Source organism: Salmo salar, chromosome ssa14 (assembly GCF_905237065.1).
Source record: "Salmo salar chromosome ssa14, Ssal_v3.1, whole genome shotgun sequence".
In the NCBI taxonomy this organism is placed as follows: Eukaryota; Metazoa; Chordata; class Actinopteri; order Salmoniformes; family Salmonidae; genus Salmo; species Salmo salar.
The window spans coordinates 24,357,591-24,376,480 of NC_059455.1; the positions used below are offsets into that span (position 1 = coordinate 24,357,591).

At 40.1% G+C, this 18,890-nt stretch overlaps 2 protein-coding genes across 2 annotated transcripts; one reads left to right on the forward strand and one right to left on the reverse strand.

Moving 5' to 3' along the window:
- Positions 1 to 264: 264 nt before the first annotated feature.
- Positions 265 to 3,309, forward strand: LOC106569291 (melanocortin receptor 4). Its single transcript, XM_045694109.1, has 3 exons — positions 265 to 1,685; positions 2,616 to 2,922; positions 3,042 to 3,309. Exons 1-2 carry the CDS (start codon positions 718 to 720, stop codon positions 2,686 to 2,688), a joined length of 1,041 nt encoding a protein of 346 aa, XP_045550065.1. The 5' UTR covers positions 265 to 717; the 3' UTR covers positions 2,689 to 2,922; positions 3,042 to 3,309.
- A 7,357-nt stretch (positions 3,310 to 10,666) lies between these two features.
- LOC106569245 (chromosome ssa14 C5orf22 homolog) lies at positions 10,667 to 18,516 on the reverse strand. Its single transcript, XM_014140426.2, has 9 exons — positions 18,323 to 18,516; positions 17,569 to 17,714; positions 17,176 to 17,325; positions 16,534 to 17,032; positions 16,276 to 16,338; positions 16,026 to 16,147; positions 12,818 to 12,884; positions 12,377 to 12,516; positions 10,667 to 11,871 (listed from the first exon to the last, which is right to left on the reverse strand). The coding sequence occupies exons 1-9, from the start codon at positions 18,389 to 18,391 to the stop codon at positions 11,724 to 11,726; spliced, it is 1,404 nt and encodes a 467-aa protein (XP_013995901.1). The 5' UTR covers positions 18,392 to 18,516; the 3' UTR covers positions 10,667 to 11,723.
- Between the last annotated feature and the right edge of the window lie 374 nt (positions 18,517 to 18,890).

Below are 18,890 nucleotides of genomic sequence, written 5' to 3' on the forward strand. Positions count from 1 at the left end.
AATCTGTATGTGCTGAAGTGAGGTGCAGCAGGGCAGCGCTATTAATACCTCTCTCAGACCAAGAGCACACTCCAGATGTGATTCCCACCCTTGTAAACACTCCCCCATTGGCTGAGAGACGGGGAGGAGTCAGGAATGAGAGTGCTGAGGGGTGTCTATAGGAAAAGTGAGAATGATTCTGTTAAGTGAAGCTCTAGCTGGCTATCTGTGCTTTAATATATTTTCTTTCAGTTAGTGACTCAAACTGTAGGGACTCACTCACAGACACACACCCTCATTCAGCCTCTCTCCATCTATTTTTCACAATTTCTGCCTCCCTGCCTGTCTCTCTCTCTTTCTCTCCCAATGTCCTTCTCTCGCGTCCACCTCTCTCTCTCTCTCTCTCTTTCTCTGCTCTCTCCGCGCTCTCTTTCTCGGAGACCTCTCTGGCTGAAGCTGTGGTAAATAGATGGCAGCGTGAGACCAGAGGATGATAAAGCTTTCCTGCCTGTAGAGTCAGTGCCAGAAGTGCCAGAAGAGAGTGCCTGTGATCACGTATCAGACTACCTCCTAGTGTCTCAGACTTTACTTCACTGCCCAGTGTCTGCATGGCATTCAAAGCTGGAGCTTGAAGTAAGCAGCTCCTCATTATGCACAGAAACCCTCTAGACGGATTAAGGGAATAATGAAGAAAGAAGTAAACTGAAGAGTACTGACTGAAGAGATCCTACAAAAACAATGAATGCCACGCACCAGCATCACCATGGATCATTTCACCTATGGAACCACAGCTCTGGAGCTCCGCCTCTTAGCCATCAGCAGCACCAGGCCGGGGCGGAGAGACACCATGGTTCGTCTGGGTGTTACGAGCAGCTGCTCATCTCCACCGAGGTCTTCCTCACGCTGGGCATCGTCAGCCTGCTGGAGAACATCCTGGTCATCGCCGCCATCATTAAGAACAAGAATCTGCACTCTCCCATGTACTTCTTCATCTGTTCCCTGGCCATGGCCGACATGCTGGTCAGCGTCTCCAACGCCACTGAGACCATCGTTATGGCAACGATCACTGACGGAAATCTGGGGATTGGTGGTGGCGTGATCAAGAGCATGGACAACGTGTTTGACTCCATGATCTGTAGTTCCCTGCTGGCGTCTATCTGGAGCCTGCTGGCCATCGCCGTGGACCGTTACGTGACCATCTTCTACGCGCTGCGCTACCACAACATCATGACCACGCGCCGGGCCGCCGCCATCATCACCAGCATCTGGACCTTGTGCACCGTGTCGGGCGTCCTCTTCATCGTCTACTCGGAGAGCACTACTGTCCTTATCTGCCTTATCATCATGTTCTTCAGCATGCTGGTGCTCATGGCCTCGCTGTACGTCCACATGTTCATGCTGGCACGCCTGCACATGAAGAGGATCGCCGTTCTGCCGGGCAACGGCCCCATCTGGCAGGCAGCCAACATGAAGGGGGCCATCACCCTCACCATCCTCTTAGGGGTGTTCATAGTGTGCTGGGCTCCTTTCTTCCTCCACCTCATCCTCATGATCTCCTGCCCCAGGAACCCCTACTGCGTGTGCTTCATGACCCACTTTAACATGTATCTCATCCTCATCATGTGTAACTCTGTCATTGACCCGCTGATCTACGCCTTTAGGAGCCAGGAGATGAGGAAAACCTTCAAGGATATCTTCTGCTGTTGGTATGGTCTCGCCTCTCTGTGTGTCTCTCTGTGTGAAATTCCCAGCAGATACTGAATCTTATGGGGATACTGCATGTGAACTGTTTAGGGAGAATGTGAACAGTTTCTTCCTTCACAGACTTCATGAAATTATGACCTCTTCCTAAATATTTGGTCAAATTATTAATTTTGTGTATGGTTTCCGTAGAAACCAAGGGTGGCTCAATTTACCCCTTTGGCTCACCCTCATGAAAAAGTACAACTGAATTACTACACAAAACCTATTCGTGCAGTATTTGTATTTATTATGGATCCCCTTTAGCTGCTGCCAAGACAACAGCTACTCTTCGTGGGGTCCATCAAAATGAAGGCAGTTATACATTTTTAAAAACATTACAATACATTCACAACAGATTTCACAACATATTAAGTGTGTGTCCTTAGGCCCCTATTCTACTACCACATATCTACAACACAAACTCCATGTGTATGTGTGTGTGTATAGTGTGTATGTTATCGTCTGTTTTTATGCATGTCTCTGTGCCTATGTTTGTGTTGTTTCACAGTCCCCGCTGTTCCATAAGGTGTATTTTTTATCTGTTTTTAAATGAAATTTTACTGCTTGCATGAGTTACAGTAGTGACTATGTAGAGACTTGTAAGGATTGTGTAGTGAATGTGTAGTTTATGCACTACTCAAGATACACAAGTAGAATTTTGTAGTGTTCAGTAGGAAAACAGTAGTAGTGTTTCTAGTAGTAATCAGGTAGAGATTTTTACTACTTAATGTTAGTAGTAAATAAGTAGTAAAAAAACGACAGCTTTTCTACACAAGGTTTTCGCGACCGCAGGAGACAAAACAGGAAGTAGTTTGGTTGTTGTTAGCTATCTACTGTTTTTGACAATCCTGAATGTAATCATCTTCCATCCTTCATCATCCTGTCTTTCATAGCCCTTATGCCGGCACCATCTGTAAGTTTAACTTTCCTTTATGTTTTATAAATACTTTAATGTCATTTATATAACTTTTTACCAGATGAAAAAGATTGCTAGCCAAAATGGCCTTGTTTGTTAGCCCTATTGAAATGGACTGTAGCTATGTAGCCTGTATTTTCGTCATGCTAGCTAATACGTATGTGTGTTTGTATGCAAATGTTCAGTATGTTCATATTGTTATACTTACCCATTCTACTTACCTCTTTTGACCTGTTGCCAAAGAGGCCCTCGACATACTGTAAGAAGACTGGAGGCCATTGTTTGTAAGATTAACATTGTTTATCAAATGTTTTCTGTGTTGTCTTATGTGACCTTTATTAGCAGATGATGAATAATGGCTTATAATTGGTTGTCTCTTTTGCTTGTTTTCATTTTCTAAAAGGTTAAGTGGTGGAGAAATGTGGCTGCAACGCGAAAGAGAATCTGAATGAAGACAAGGCCTCAAAGGGATTAACAAAAGTGTAAAAATGTAATTGAATATGTAATTAATTTAAATTAAAAAAATGCAATTACGTTTGTATAAGCTTATTATTTATTGTATGATTATATAACTACAGTTAATAACTTGAGGAAATAGCATGTGCACTAGTCTAGTAACCAGTGGTGTAAAGTACTTAAATAAAAATACTTTAAAGTACTACTTAAGTCGTTTTTTGGGGTATCTGTACTTTACTTTAGTATTTATTATTTTGACAACTTCTACTTTTACTTCACTACATTCCTAAAGAGAGTAATGTACTTTTACTCCATACATTTTCCCTGACACCCAAAAGTACTTGTTACATTTTGACAGGAAAATGGTCCAATTCACGTACTTATCAAGAGAAAATCCCTGCTCATCCCTTCTGCCTCTGATCTGGTGGACACACTAAACTCAACGTTCTGTTTGTAAATTAGTGTTGTAGTGTTTCCTTGGCTATCCGTAAATAAAATAAAAAACAAGATTGTGCTGTCTGGTTTGCATTAATATAAGGAATTTGAAATGATTCATACTTTTACTTTTGATACTTAAGTACATTTTAGCATTTACATTTACTGTTGATACGTAAGTATATTTAGAACCAAATACTTTTAGACTTTTACTCAAGTAGTATTTTACTGGGTGACTTTCACTTTTACTTGAGTCATTTTCTATTAAGGTATCTTTACTTTTACTATAGTATGACTTTTGAGTACTTTTCCCACCACTGCTAGTAACGTTAGTGGCACAGTAGTGAAAAAAGAAGATGTCAACAGTGATTTTGAATAGACAAACAGTAGAAAATGTGTCAGTTTTCAATAGTAATTCAAGGGGTTTAAGGGGGAAATGAAAAAGTATCTGGAGCAATTCTGTTGGGATCAATAGTGACACAACACTACACACACAAATGGCAGTATTAATTTAATGGGGATTGAGTAGACATACAGCAGTAATGGGTAGGCATTACGTAGTAATTCAATAGTGAATGTGTAGGAATTGTGTAGGTTTTAAGTAGTAGATACCCAAAAGCTCAGTAGTTACACAGTAGTCATTAAGGGAGAATTATGATGTTAATAGGAAATAGGTACAGTGCCTTCAGAAAATATTCACACCCCTTGACATTTTGTTGTGTTACAAAGTGGGATTAAAATGGATTTAGTTGTCATTTTTTGTCAACAATCTATACAAAATACTCTACAATGTCAAAGTGGATTTTTTTAAATAACATATAACATTAAAAAAACTATGAAAAAAACAAACAATAATACATCTTGTTTAAAGAAGTATTCACCCCCCTGAGTCAATACATATTAAAATCACATTTGGCAGCGATTACAGCTCTGAGTCTTTCTGGGTCTCTAAGTGCTTTCCACACCTGGATTGTGCAACATTTATTATTAAAACAATTCTTCAAGCTCATTGCTAAACAAAAATGTTCAGGTCTTGCCTTAGATTTTCAAGTAGATTTAAATCAAAACTGTAACTTGGCCACTCAAGAACATTCACAAGTCTACTTGGTAAGCAAGTGTAGATTTTGCCTTGTGTTTAAGGTTATTGTCCTGCTAAATGGTGAATTAATCTCCCAGTGTCTGGTGGAAAGCAGACTGAACCAGGTATTCCTCTAGAATTTTGCCTGTGCTTAGCTTTTTTTCCAAAAAAATTCCCTATTCCTTAACGATTGCAAGCATGCCCATAATATGATGCAGCCACCATTTTGCTTGAAAAATTGGAGAGTGGTACTAAGTAATATGTTGTATTGGATTTGCCCCAAACATAACACTTTATATTCAGGACAAAACATTTTGGGCAGTATTACTTTAGTGCCTTGTTGCAAACAGGATGCATGTTTTGGAATATTTTTTATTCTGTACAAGCTTCCTTCTTACAGTCTGTCAATTAGGTTAGTATTGTGGAGTAACTACAATGTTGTTGATCCATCCTCAGTTTTCTCCTATCACAGACACTAAACTCTGTTACTGTTTAAAAGTCACCATTGACCTCATGGTGAATTCCCTGTGCGTTTTCCTTCCTTTCGTAAAAAACATAATTCCACTTTGACATTATTGGGTATTGTGTGTAGTCCAGTGACAAAAATCTCAATTTAATCCATTTTAAATTCAGGCTGTAACACAACAAAATGTGGAAAAAGTCAAGGGGTGTGAATACTTCTGAAGGCACTGTAGTGTTCAGTAGTGAATCCTCCCAATTTATCACTCATTACTATTTCAGTTAATACATAAATTACTACTGGTTTACTACACATCTCAATAGAAATCAAGTAGTAAAACCAGTAAGTTTTGTGTTGTAGTGAAGAGTATTATTTAAATAGTATTTTTTCATGAAGGTCAACTTACCCCACTCTCCCCTATCGCCATTTCTTGCCTATTTTAGTGTGGAACGAATTGAGGACAATAAAGCAATGTGTTTTGAGGATTAAACCTTTTGAGGTTGCAAATGAAATCTAACCAAGATTTCTACTTCTTCCCAGGTTGTAGCTTGCTTGCTAGTGCCATAGCGTGGTTGCCAATATCCCAGATGTCTTTTGATACTCTTACCCAATCCATCATCCAGCACAGGGAAACTAACACAATTCACAATCTATTCCAATGTTATAGGGGTCATTTCACTTGATGGAATGGTTTAAAAACTGGAACTGCAAAGCATTGGTCTAGTAGGCTAGTTCCTGTAATGTCAGCCAGTTAGCTGTACTGGGAATGATACAGCAAGAGATACAGGAAGAGATACATGTTCTGTTGATCTGTTGCTTTTGATGTTAGTTATTTAGTTGGTTCCTCGTATTGACAATAACACACTTCACTGAAAACTGTCAGGGAGCCAGGCAGCTCTGTTCTAGGTATCAGCCAGGATAAATGAACAGGTGGCTTTTGACATAATTCCCTTCAGAGCAGGAGCTGAAAGCTACAGTGTCTATTGATGATGTGGAGTTAAGCACTGGAAAGACATAATGAGCCATGCTTTAACCCTCTACAGTCTAAGCTGTGTCTAAGCCAGGGGAGGGGGGGGTTCTACTAAGCTATATGGAATTGTTTTAAGAAGGTCATACTAAGGATCATTTAGCTTCATAAAGAGCCATGTTTTAATGGGCCTTGTTGGCCATCCTCGGGCTCTTATTAACAGAACATGTAGGCCTAGGTTTTTTAATCAATCCATTAGCCTATTTAAGTAAATTATTTTTCAATCTTTTATTCATTTATGAAGACATCTCCCCTCATAGATGAACATCGGAGGCTGAAATAAAAAAATAAAAAATGACCCACGTGGAATAGACATTGAATTGACGTCTGTGCCCAGTGGGGAGGCTCCTATTAGTGTAGTAGTGTGATACATCCTCAGTTTACTTGACATTATTTAACAACAGCTGACAGACTGCACAACATACATGAGAAAAAAAGGAAGTGGGTGTCAGTCAGAAAAATGTTTAAAGGCACAAAACAGTTATGCTCTTTAAAGCCAACCACTATACCCAACAGCCTCCAGGTGCATCGCTGACTCATCTCTGAAGGTTCTCACGGACCTGTTCTGTTGGGGATGCAACTCGTATTAGCTGAAAAGTCTTGTTTACTCTGTTTGCAAATGTTGTTATATCAATTCACACATTACACATTTCTAGCACACCTTGGGTCTCACAACCCATTTGAGATCCCTTTCTTGCACATAACTACTTTTCATGTTCCACTGACTCCACTCTCCAGACAGTACACTTCTTTGCAGGCATCACTGGAGCGTATTCAATAGGTTGGTCAACCTAATTGTTTTGGATGGTGAAGCCTTCCTGATCCCATCCATGGCAGCCAAGACATGCCAGTCAGAGGGAAGGTGTCAAGATCCAACCACCTTGGTTTGGGGCATCAGTAGGCTAAGCACGGAGGCCCATCTCATTGTTCGGTCCAACACCATCCTTTACAATGGGATAGCGCTCTGCATACAGGATACAGAACACTGGTCTGAGTCCCGTTGAGGGAAGCATCAAGGTTATGTCTGTGATAGACAATGACCCACTGGGCACACAAACAGTGTGAAGGAAGTATCAGAGTTGATATGGTAGAGAATAAAAATGTGGTTCACTCACTGTGTAGGTTCATTGCAATGGCTTAAGTTGTTGAAATGGTCTTGAATATGACTGCACACAAAAGAATATCATATATATATATATATATATATATATATATACAGTACCAGTCAAAAGTTGGGCCACACCTACTCATTCAAGGATTTTTCTTTATTTGTGCTATTTTCAACATTGTAGAATAATAGTGAAATAATAGTGAAGACATCTATGAAATAACACATATGGAATCATGTAGTAACCAAAAAAGTGTTAACCTGTTTAGGATAGGGGGCAGTATTGACACGGCTGGATAAAAAACGTACCCGATTTAATCTGGTTACCACTCCTACCCAGTAACTAGAATATGCATATACTTATTACATATGGATAGAAAACACCCTAAAGTTTCTAAAACTGTTTGAATGGTGTCTGTGAGTATAACAGAACTCATTTGGCAGGCAAAAACCTGACAAGGTTTCAGGCAGGAAGTGGCCTGTCTGACAAGGTGTCGTTCTTCTTGTCTCTGTTTATTGAAGAGTGAGGATCTTAGCTGTCCCGTGACACATCCTACGGCTGCCATAGGGTCTCAGAAGGCGGCAAAAAGCTGAATCGTGGCTTTGCAGGCTCTGGCTGAAACAAAGTAGCGCGTTTGGGTAGTGGCTGGTTACAGTACTGTGAGACTCAGGCGCGTGCCCGCGTCGACCGAAAGCTTTTTTTACTTTCCTCAGTTTAGCTTAAATGGACATTCCCGGTCGGAATATTATCGCTTTTTTACGAGAAAAATGGCATAAAAATGGATTTTAAACAGCGGTTGACATGCCTCGAAGTACGGTAATGGAATATTTAAAAATGTTTTGTCACGAATTGCGCCATGCGCACGACCCTGATTTACCATTTCAGATAGTGTCTGGGACGCACGAACAAAACGCCGCTATTCGGATATAACGATGGATTATTTTGGACCAAACCAACATTTGTTATTGAAGTAGCAGTCCTGGGAGTGCATTCTGACGAAGACAACAAAAGGTAATCAAACTTTTATAATAGTAAATATGATTATGGTGAGTGCTAAACTTGCCGGGTGTCTAAATAGCTAGCCCGTGATGCCTGGGCTATGTACTTAGAATATTGCAAAATGTGCTTTCACCAAAAAGCTATTTTAAAATCGGACATATCGAGTGCATAGAGGAGGTCTGTATCTATAATTCTTAAAATAATTGTTATGCTTTTTGTGAACGTTTATCGTGAGTAATTTAGTAAAATGTTAGCGAATTCCTCCGGAAGTTTGCGGGGGTATGCTAGTTCTGAACGTCACATGCTAATGTAAAAAGCTGGTTTTTGATATAAATATGAACTTGATTGAACAAAACATGCATGTATTGTATAACATAATGTCCTAGGGTTGTCATCTGATGAAGATCATCAAAGGTTAGTACTGCATTTAGCTGTCTTCTGGGTTTATGTGACATTATATGCTAGCTTGAAAAATGGGTGTCTGATTATTTCTGGCTTGGTACTCTGCTGACATAATCTAATGTTTTGCTTTCGTTGTAAAGCCTTTTTGAAATCGGACAGTGTGGTTAGATTAACGAGAGTCTTGTCTTTAAATAGCTGTAAAATAGTCATATGTTTGAGAAATTGAAGTAATAGGATTTTTAAGGTTTTGAAAATCGCGCCACAGGCTTCAAGTGGCTGTTACGTAGGTGGGATGAATTCGTCCCGCCTAGCCCATAGAGGTTAAACAAATCAAAATATATTTTATATTTGAGATTCTTCAAAGTAGCCACCCTCTGCCTTGATGACAGCTTTGCACACTCTTCGCATTCTCTCAACCAGTTTCATTGAGGTAGTCACCTGGAATACATTTCAATTAACAGGTGTGCCTTGTTAAAAGTACATTTGTGGAATTTCTTTCCTTAATGTGTTTGAGCCAATCATTTGTGTTGTGACAAGGTAGGGGTGGTATACAGAAGATAGCCCTATTTGGTAAAAGACCAAGTCCATATTATGGCAAGAACTGCTCAAATAAGCAAAGAGAAATGACAGTCCATCATTACTTTAAGACATCAAGGTCAGTTAATCCAGAACATTTCAAGAACTTTGAAAGTTTCTTCAAGTGCAGTTGAAAAACTGCGGTATGATGAAACTGGGTCTCATGAGGAAAGGAAGACCCAGAGTTACCTCTGCTGCAGAGGATAAGGTCATTAGAGTTACCAGCCTCAGAAATTGCAGCCCAAATAAATGCTTCACAGAGTTCAAGTAACAGACACATCTCAACATCAACTGTTCAGAGGAGACAGTGTGAATCAGGACTTCATGGTCAAATTTCTGTAAAGAAACCACTACTAAAGGACACCAATAATAATAAGAGACTTGCTTGGGCCAAGAAACACGAGCAATGGACATTAGACTGGTGGAAATCTGTCCTTTGGTCTGGTGAGTCCAAATTTGAGATTTTTGGTTCCAACCGCTGTGTCTTTGTGAGACGCAGAGTAGGTGAATGGATGATCTCCGCATGTGTGGTTCCCACTGTGAAGGATAGGGAAGGAGGTGTGATGGTGCTTTGCTGGTGACACTGTCTGTGATTTATTGAGAATTCTAGGCACACTTAACCAGCATGGCTACCACAGCATTCTGCAGCAATACACCAGCCCATCTGGTTTGTGCTTAGTGCGACTAATATTTGTTTTTCAACAGGACAATGTGCTATTTGACCAAGGAGACCACAATCACCCAACCGCAACACAATTGAGATGGTTTGGGATGAGTTAGACCGCAGATGAAAGAAAAGCAGCCAACAAGTGCTCAGCATATGTGGGAACTCCTTCAAGTCTGAGGAAAAAGCATTCCAGGTGAAGCTGGTTGAGAGAATGCCAAGTGTGTGCAAAGCTGTCAAAGGCAAAGGGTGGCTACTTTAAAGAATCTCAAAAATATTTTGATTTGTTTTTGGTTACTACATGATTCCATATGTGTTATTTCATAGTTTGTCTTCATTATTATTCTACAATGTAGAAAATAGTAAAAAATAAAGAAAAACCCTTGAATGAGTAGGTGTGTCCAAACTTTTGAATGGTACTGTATAGGACTAAGTTGTGTCAATAGGGCTGCCTGCGTAAACACAGCCATTGGATCATCAAATAGCAGAGATTGTGCACACACAGAATGTTCTTGATGTGTGGAATAGGCTACATCATGCTGTGGTATAAATTATTTTTTAAATGGTGGGCTGCAATCCCCAAAATAAAATCATATGATTATGTTTGAGGCGCATCAATGTCCTCTTAATTGAGTCGGTGTGTGTTTCTGTTGTGAATTACCCCAGGCAATATGAAAGGCTGATTCCAACCCACAGGATGCATGAAGATATCATACGCAAATCTATGAATATTATAATTGGACAATTTGTCATGGGTGATTATTATAATTTTTTTCAAAACTGTTCAAAATAACACAGGCAGTATTAAAACAGGAAACAAAATAATCCCATTGAGTCTATTATAACCATGGAAAATGTAATAGATTACATTTCTTGACAACAAATATAGCCTCCTCTGATGGGTATCCTATCTTTACTTGGAAGACATTCAAAATTAGAACAATATTATGGAGAGCATCTGTAAGAATTAAATGAGAATAACATTAAATGAAGTGTCATATATTCATGTACACCCATGAATAGGTATTCTTGTACACTCAAAATGACAGTGCTGTAGTTGGGACAAATTGTACTCTGCATTGACAACCAAGGCATTCAAGTATTGTAATAATATGTAATAGTCTTGACTGAGAGAAAAATCTATTTATACATTTGTACAAACAGTGAGATGAAAATGTGAAAGTACTGAATAGAGTTGCTAAGCAACTGGCAGTGGAGCAAACAAACCGAAGTCGGTGGGGTAGGATAGGATCTAATCATATTCCTTTGCTGCTTTGAAGTACAAAAAAATATATATATATATATATATATATTAAAAAAGGGGTCCTCAACACTTCCTCAGATTGTATTGAAGAAATGCATCAAGGGAAAAGATTTGCGAAATGAGCAAAGGGAAATAGATACGTCCACAAAAATAATATTAATTTCATGAAAAATTCCTACAGATACAGTTGAACAATTTGCCAATGCAATCAGTGCATTTAGTGTAAAATGGCTCCATAGTCAAATTTTCACTTAGTGAATTATGCCTGCATCCAATATTGTCAGGACTGGGCAAGAAAGTGTCAAACAAATAACTGAACACAAATGATAAAAACTGTCCTCTTTAAATTGTACAGTATCTGATTCACAACAATGGTCAGGTGAATATGGATATGTTTGATACATTTGCCTACCTGAGAAAAACTAAAATAACAGGAGCAGGTAGACATGCTATCTTGATTTTCAACCATTAACTCATACTTTGAGATTAAAGCCTTCCAAATAAACTAGTACATATGTGTATCTTCAGGCTGAATCCTCACACTGACACCAGTGCATGATTTCTGAGTGAAAGTCAATAATTCGATGGATGCATCTCAAATTACGATGATTTGTATCATGATGCCTTGGGCAGGTTGTCCTCTGGTGTCGTCTCGTACTCCTTATGGACATCCAACGAGCCATATAAAGTCTCCAGGACGGCTAGTATCCTACTCTGGATGGAGTTTACCTGTTCAGTTGGGCAGTACTCATCCAGACTGGATCTGCCAAACAAAACAGTGATTCAATCAGCTGTCAAATTGTACAATAACACATGCAAACTGTCCACATTTCCCAATAACACGATTGAACAGAATCTTGTAATTCAAAAACAATGTCATCCAGTCAAAGGTGATGCGTCATTATACTTTGTTAAATTGACTGTGCTTTGCATGAAAAATAACAACTTTGCTGAAAATACAATGACTAAGGTCTTTGCGTCAATTGACGTAAGATCTGCATTATTTGAAGATCAGATCAAATTTCTTAGTAGCAGAACAAACCGTGTCTATATGCGTTAAGAGTACGTTTTCACATGTTTGACATCTGCCTTTGCTAACAAACACTAACTGAATGAGTCAGTACTTCATGAACTTGCAAATAAATTGATGGCTGTCAACAATAAACCGTTTGCTACATGTCCAATGTCCTTCAGCAAGCTACAAATCCCATTTTCTTTGAATAAGTAAAATGGCTGTTTTCCAGGGAGGGTGAGTGGCACTGACGTACCTGGAGACAGTGACAAGGGTGGGCTTCGGCAGGGCCTCCAGGACGAGCTCCACCGCCAGGACCAGTCTCTCAACCTCCTCCTCACTACTGATGTGGTGGGGCAGCTCCGAGTAGTCACAGGTCAGCCCCGCCTGGTGCACCTTCATCATCATCATCATAACCATCACATAGGAAGGGAGAGAATGTCAGCCAATCACATAATGAAAGCCAGCTTTTTATCATCATAGTGTTTTTCAGAGTAAAAGGTTGGAAAGAGGCAGGGAGCAAAAAGAAAACCCTTTTAGCTGTTAAGGGGACAGGCTATATTAAATTATCTAATCCAACTGTTAATTAGTGCTACATTATGTTCTTCCTCATCTTATTTTCCTTCCTTGAAATTAGAAATGTAGAAAAAAAAACACACTAATGGTGATGACTACGTCGGTGAAAAAAGCTGTTTACCATTTCGTAGTCAGGAGCCTCATTTCGACTCCGCAGGCTTCCCACCAGTTTGACCAGAGAGGTCATCCTAAAAACAGGAGAAAAAAAAAGAAGATCATCACCTCCAGGCAGAGCCCTACAGTACCACGCCTGTAGAGTATCTCTCTATCTAAAACGATAATGTCAGCCTAACCTAATTCAGACTGTGTGAGTGGCAGACAACAGAGAGGTGATCAACCCCAGAGGAAAACTTGGATAAAAGGTACTATATCAGTTGTTGATGGGAAAGACACACTGCAGATATAGAGTAGACCTAGATCTACAGTGCCCTTAGAAAGTATTCACACCCTTTGACTTATTCCACATTTTGTTGTGTTCCAGCCTGAATAATTTTTTTTATCCAATTAATTGTTTTGCTCACCCATTTACACACAATACCCTATAAGAACAATGTTTTTTGTTTAAATGTTTAACAATTTATTGAAAATGAAGTACAGAAATATATCACTTCCATAAGTATTGACACCCCTGAGTCAATACGTTAGAATCCCCTTTGGCAGTGATTACAGGTGTGAGTCTTTCTGGGCAAGTCTCTAAGAGCTTTGCACACATGGATTGTACATTATTTGCACATTATTCTTTAAAAAACATATTCAAGCTCTGTCAAGTTGGTTGTTGATCATTGCTAGACAGCCATTTCCAAGACCCCATAGATTTTCAAGACAATTTAAGTCAAAACAGTAACTAGGCCACTCAGGAACATTCAATGTCTTCTTGGTAAGCAACTCCAGTGTGTATTTGGCCTTCACAGTTGTGTTCTGTGGGTGTCACCGAGTAAACTGATACCCCATTTCATTGCTTTACATTCCAACCTTGTTTAACATGATCTAGTCTAAATATGGCATAATTACACCAATTGTAACCTTCTGCATCACTTTCAAAGAGGTACTTTTATTTTGAAGGCAAACAGCAAATTCCACTATTGTGCCTAATCCTTATTGTGGCTAGCTTCACAACACATAACCCGGTCCGGTCGAGCTTCACTAGCCAGATGAAGCTAGCTTTCTGCTTATAAAATGAGCTTTGGGCAACAGGGTTAAGTAGCTGGCTAGCCATTTATTTTCATGAACTGAAGTTCAATTTCAATAGGAAGACAACAAGTGGCTTCCTAGCTAATACTTACAAGGATTCCTAAATCATTGTTAAGAATAATGAAAATGACTGCAGTTTCTACTGGTCATTGTTTTCAGGCTGGTTGTATGGGTGCTAGCTAAGTAAGATAAAACTAGCTAGCTACCCCAGAAGTGCTTGTTTGCAGACTGTTTTTGTACAGCTTTGACAGTGCTACTGATAGTAGTGGTGGCGCTTGGCTAGCACGTGCAAATTCATAACACACAACATTCTATACCAGAACTGTTATTTGACGTGTCAAATTACAAGCTTATTTAATGCGTCAAATAGTGTTATGACGTGTATCGTTTTTGACACGTAAAGACCCAAACGGCGTTCCATAGCATGTCGTAAAGCTAATAGCAGTGACGCTATTACTGTGTAACTCTGGTAGTGCAACATGTGTACCGGTGGTCGACAAAAGCCAACATCACCCATGACAGAAAACAGTTTATTGTCAAGGGGAATGAATTCCATTATCTTGGCGTTAATGGATTTCGCCTTTGAGTTGTCTAACTGAAATTTTCTTACTTGTTCAAATGACTGCTCGATTTGTTGACTGCTCGATCCACACAGCAGACATTGTGGGCTAGGTTAGGAATGCTGTGTTGCACATGTAGCGCAACATTTTACGTGGCGTCATTACGTCATGTACCTACCTTATATAGGTATGCACATCAGCTTTGACATCGGTTTTGCACATCGGCGTTAACCTAGACATCGGGCCGATACCGATGTTGGCATTTTTAGCTAATATCGGCCGATTCTGATATGTTCACCGATATATTGTGCATCCCTAATCACAACCCTACAGGAAAGGTGAGAAATCCATATCTTCATTTTAACCAGGGTACTTAGTGGCCTGTAGTTTGTACATCAAAAAACTTTCCCTTTGGTTTAGCCATTTAAGACGGTCCCCTTTTCTAATTGAGGCTGGAACATGATCAATACCCATAGGTAGGCAATGAAGACTACACCATGGCAAGGCACTACAAGTCCTTACACCATGGCAACCCTGCCTCCCTACAAGCCATGGGTATTGATCATGTTCCCACCTCAATTAGAAAAGGGGACCGTCTTACACAGCTAAACCAAAAATAAAGTTTTTGGATTTACAAATTACAGGCCACTAAGTACCCTGGTTTAAATGTAGGTATGGATTTCTCACCTTTCCTGTAGGCTCATGATAGGTCCATTTGCTGTCATCAAGTGGACATTTTGCTCCGTTGCCCTCAGTTATGTTGTTGCCCATGTTTGCTGTGTTCTAGTGTGCTATGGAATAGATGGCTCTCCTATTCTTGGCACATTGCCCAGTCATATTTAAGGTTCGAACTACCTTTCTAGGCATTCTGATGCTGATCCATTCCCTCTTCAAATCAGGGCTGATTGGAAAAAGCTGTTCAAAGTCCTTTCTTTGTACTCCATGACAAAGGCCAAGCAGCCGGAACACGTCAGAGTTTGTAAACTTTGTTTCTATTGAACATGCCATACAAATAAAGGCATTTAAATTAATTATATGAAGAGCGCCTTGGTCCTCTTTTCTTTTTGATGACCAATTGACCCCTTTTACCAAAGAACACCTTAGGTCTACCAAAATCTACTATTGTGTACCTTAGCAGCGCTTCCCTTCCTCTTTTTTTCCTAGGGGTTGAATACTTATTGACTCAAGACATTTCAGCTTTTCATTTTTAAATAAAACATAATTCAACTTTGACATTATGGGGTATTGTATGTAGGCCAGTGACAAAATCTCAATTTAATTTATTTTAAATTCAGGCTGTATCACAACAAAATGTGGAAAAAGTCAAGGGGGTGTGAATACTTTCTCAAGGGACTATATGTGGGGAAATAATCATAAGTAGATCTCAATCTTATCTAATCTCTCTCCAGTACCAATTTTAAGCTGGCCAGTGCTGAGTGAAGGATTCTAAGGATAGAAGGGTTCTGAGGATTAGGCCCAGTTGGGCTGATGCAGAAGTTACTGCCTGGCAGGTACAGGAGATTAACTCAGCATCGCCAGCCCAGATACCGTAAGGAAGGTAGAGGAGATTTACCCTACCCAGGGTTGGCAGCCCAGCGCCTGATTGTCTCCTCACTATCATCCTCCACCAGGTCTGCAAATGCTGCCTCCAGATCCTCCAGCTGCCGGATACGTCTCTCCACACACTCTGTCAACTCCTCCTGAAAACAACACAACACGACACAGTTGTGCCGTAGTGCACAGCAGGGGAGAAACACCACATGCTTCTGATACAGACACACCTTCCGACACACATAACACCTTCAGAACAGACAGTATTTTCTCTCACCTCATCTGGGTCTTCTCTAGGTTTCCTGAAGCTGTATAGCTCCTGTAGAATATTGTACTCATCCTATGGTATACAGATGGGGAGTAAAACTGATGGCGTCAAATCATGAGATGAATGCCAAGGAAAAACCAACATGTCTAAATATCTTACAACACTTCTGCTGATTCTAAGTAAGATATCTGCAACATCTCAGCAGTATATGTTTTCTTGAGAAGGTTAAGCCTCTGGTATCCAACGGTAACTAATAATTGCCTTTACCTGTGTATACATCTCCTTGAAAGGATTCTTACAAGAGAAAAAATCAAGATCGATGTCAAGTATGTATGGATCAGTTTGTTTGATAACGGAGAGAAGGCTGTTCACTGCGTAGGTCATTGAACCCTCATCCTTGTCAGTCTTCAAACAAGGCTGTTTGAGTGGTTCCTTTTCCTCTTCTCTGTTGTTGCCATTGCTGCTGCTCCCTGAGGTTATACTGTCACCTGGTGGCTGAATACTGTCAGTACAGCTACTAGAGCTGCTTTCAGACTTGGAAGCTGAAGCAGAGGGTTGAGCATCATTCACATCCCCAGCTCCCTTGTTCTCTATCCTGGGTCTTTTGGCAGAGCTCTTCTCAATGTCCCTTTCCATGTCTCTCCTCTGGCAACATGCCACAGGGTTCACTAAGACAACACTCAGTCCCAGAGGTTTAGGATTCTCCAGCTGATCCTGAGGAACATACAGGCCGTCACTTAAAAAGTAATCGTCCTTACTTGTAACTCTGAAACAAAATCAAACAAAGTACAAATAAGAAACGTATTTGGTTCAAACCATACCTTCCTGTATAAGAAATCCAGAAAATCAGGAAGTGATCAGGAAGTGATTGGCTAACAAAACCAGTGTCGTGTCAGGTGGGTTAATTACCTGATGGTGGTTGTGGAGGAGTCTTTTCCCACAGAAAAGGCGTGCTCTCCTTCCTTGATCTGCTGTGCCCAGTAGGGATGGAGCCATGCCACGTGAGACACATGCCCAGCATATACCATGGGCATGATCCAGTTCTCAATGCTCAGCTCACTACAAAAAAATAACAATACATGATCAGTGAGTAATGTATATGCTAATACTGTTCATGTCATGCCCTATTTATTCAGTGAAATTGAATGAATGTTAGTCTGTGCTGTAGGCTACCTGAAGAGGTAACTTAGCAAACAAAGATTTCAAGGATATATAAAATGTGGGATGATGGCATGTCCGTGTCCATACAGTATGTTTGCCGGTACAGTACAGGCCAGTCTCCCTGTTCATCAGTAATCCCACCTGAGCAAGGTGTCCTTGTCAAACACAGTATCTGCAGGCATATTGACAGGTATGAGGAGGTCTGGGTGGGAATCCAGATGGACCATCTTGATGTTCTTCAGCGGCAAGTGCCTTGATGCTATAGCCCGATATATAGGACTTACCACCTGAGGGACACAATGCAGCAGATAAAAGATAGATACATTCTCAAAATTAATTAAAACAATGTGTCTATGTCAAGCAAAACTGGGTGGGGGGGGGGGGGTCAGTGGTACCTATCTATTTCTAGCCCAGAGCGTCCTGGAGAGCTACTGAGTGTGCAGGCTTTTGTTCCAGCACTAAGCTAATGTTACCTTTCAAATAATCAACAAAAATCATGATCTCCAGTCTGGATAACAAAGTATTGCACTTGATGTGTTGGTGCTGGGCTGGAACAAAAGCCTGATTGTTAAAAACCAGAAAGGAGACCTGATCTAGTCACAATTATAGAGTAAGCATGCATGAATCCTTAGTAAAGTAGCTAGCTAACGTTAGCTTGCCAGCTAGCTAAGAAAATGTAATGTGATCTCTTAGCCAGCTAGGGCATTTGCTATTTTGAGAAAGTGAGGTAGCATCGCACAGTGATGTACTGTAGATCGCCATTGTAGACATTCAAATGGGGAATACATTGTATTTTTTCAGTGTGCAACTAGCTAGCAAGATAACGTTAGATATTACACAAATGTAGCTAACTCTAGCTAGCTAAATATAGCTACTGCTAGCTAAATGTTCTTACATCACAGTGGTCTTCTACGATCCATACGGGCAAATCTGCATAAACCCTTTTCAATGGCGGACAATTCATTTTTCAGTCCGATGTTGTTGTGAACTAGGTAAATTTCAAATAATCTCTAAAATATTATCTAGGAAGACTCAGGTTTGCATGCGACACCTGTCTGAAAACAAACCCCAAACACGACCGCCTCTCTCTCATATGTCTGTCTTTCTATTGGCTGGTATTTGAAAGCCAGCTTGTGATTGGTAGGATTGTGTCCACCGTCTCTTTTACACCGACTGGAAACACGGTCGAAAAGTTGGAGCATATGTCATCCATTAAAATGGTCGTTTTTATATTTTACTCTCGATTTATAACTCATGAAAAACGGTTGTAGGAGCCTACGAGTCAGCCTACAGTATTAGTAGTCTACTATCAGAAAGATTTAAATATATTTGGTACAATTCTGCCCTCTATTGGTCAGTACAAAAAGTGAGGGTCAACTTTCAGCTGATGTCTTCAACTTTAGTTTTTGTACTCATAAGGTTTGGATCTTTTCTCTACATTGATCCTCAAAACAACTTCATCT

What these genes read in the sequence shown, in the direction of transcription:
- LOC106569291 (XM_045694109.1), top strand. Translation starts at nt 718, where the DNA reads ATGAATGCCACGCACCAGCATCACCATGGATCATTTCACCTATGGAAC. An exon ending in AAGGATATCTTCTGCTGTTG is followed by an intron (nt 1,686 to 2,615) that starts GTATGGTCTCGC and finishes TGTCTTTCATAG; the next exon opens with CCCTTATGCCGGCACCATCT.
- LOC106569245 (XM_014140426.2), bottom strand. Translation starts at nt 18,391, where the DNA reads ATGAATTGTCCGCCATTGAAAAGGGTTTATGCAGATTTGCCCGTATGG. An exon ending in TCGTAGAAGACCACTGTGAT is followed by an intron (nt 17,715 to 18,322) that starts GTAAGAACATTT and finishes TGTGTCCCTCAG; the next exon opens with GTGGTAAGTCCTATATATCG. An exon ending in TCCTCCACAACCACCATCAG is followed by an intron (nt 17,033 to 17,175) that starts GTAATTAACCCA and finishes ATTTTGTTTCAG; the next exon opens with AGTTACAAGTAAGGACGATT.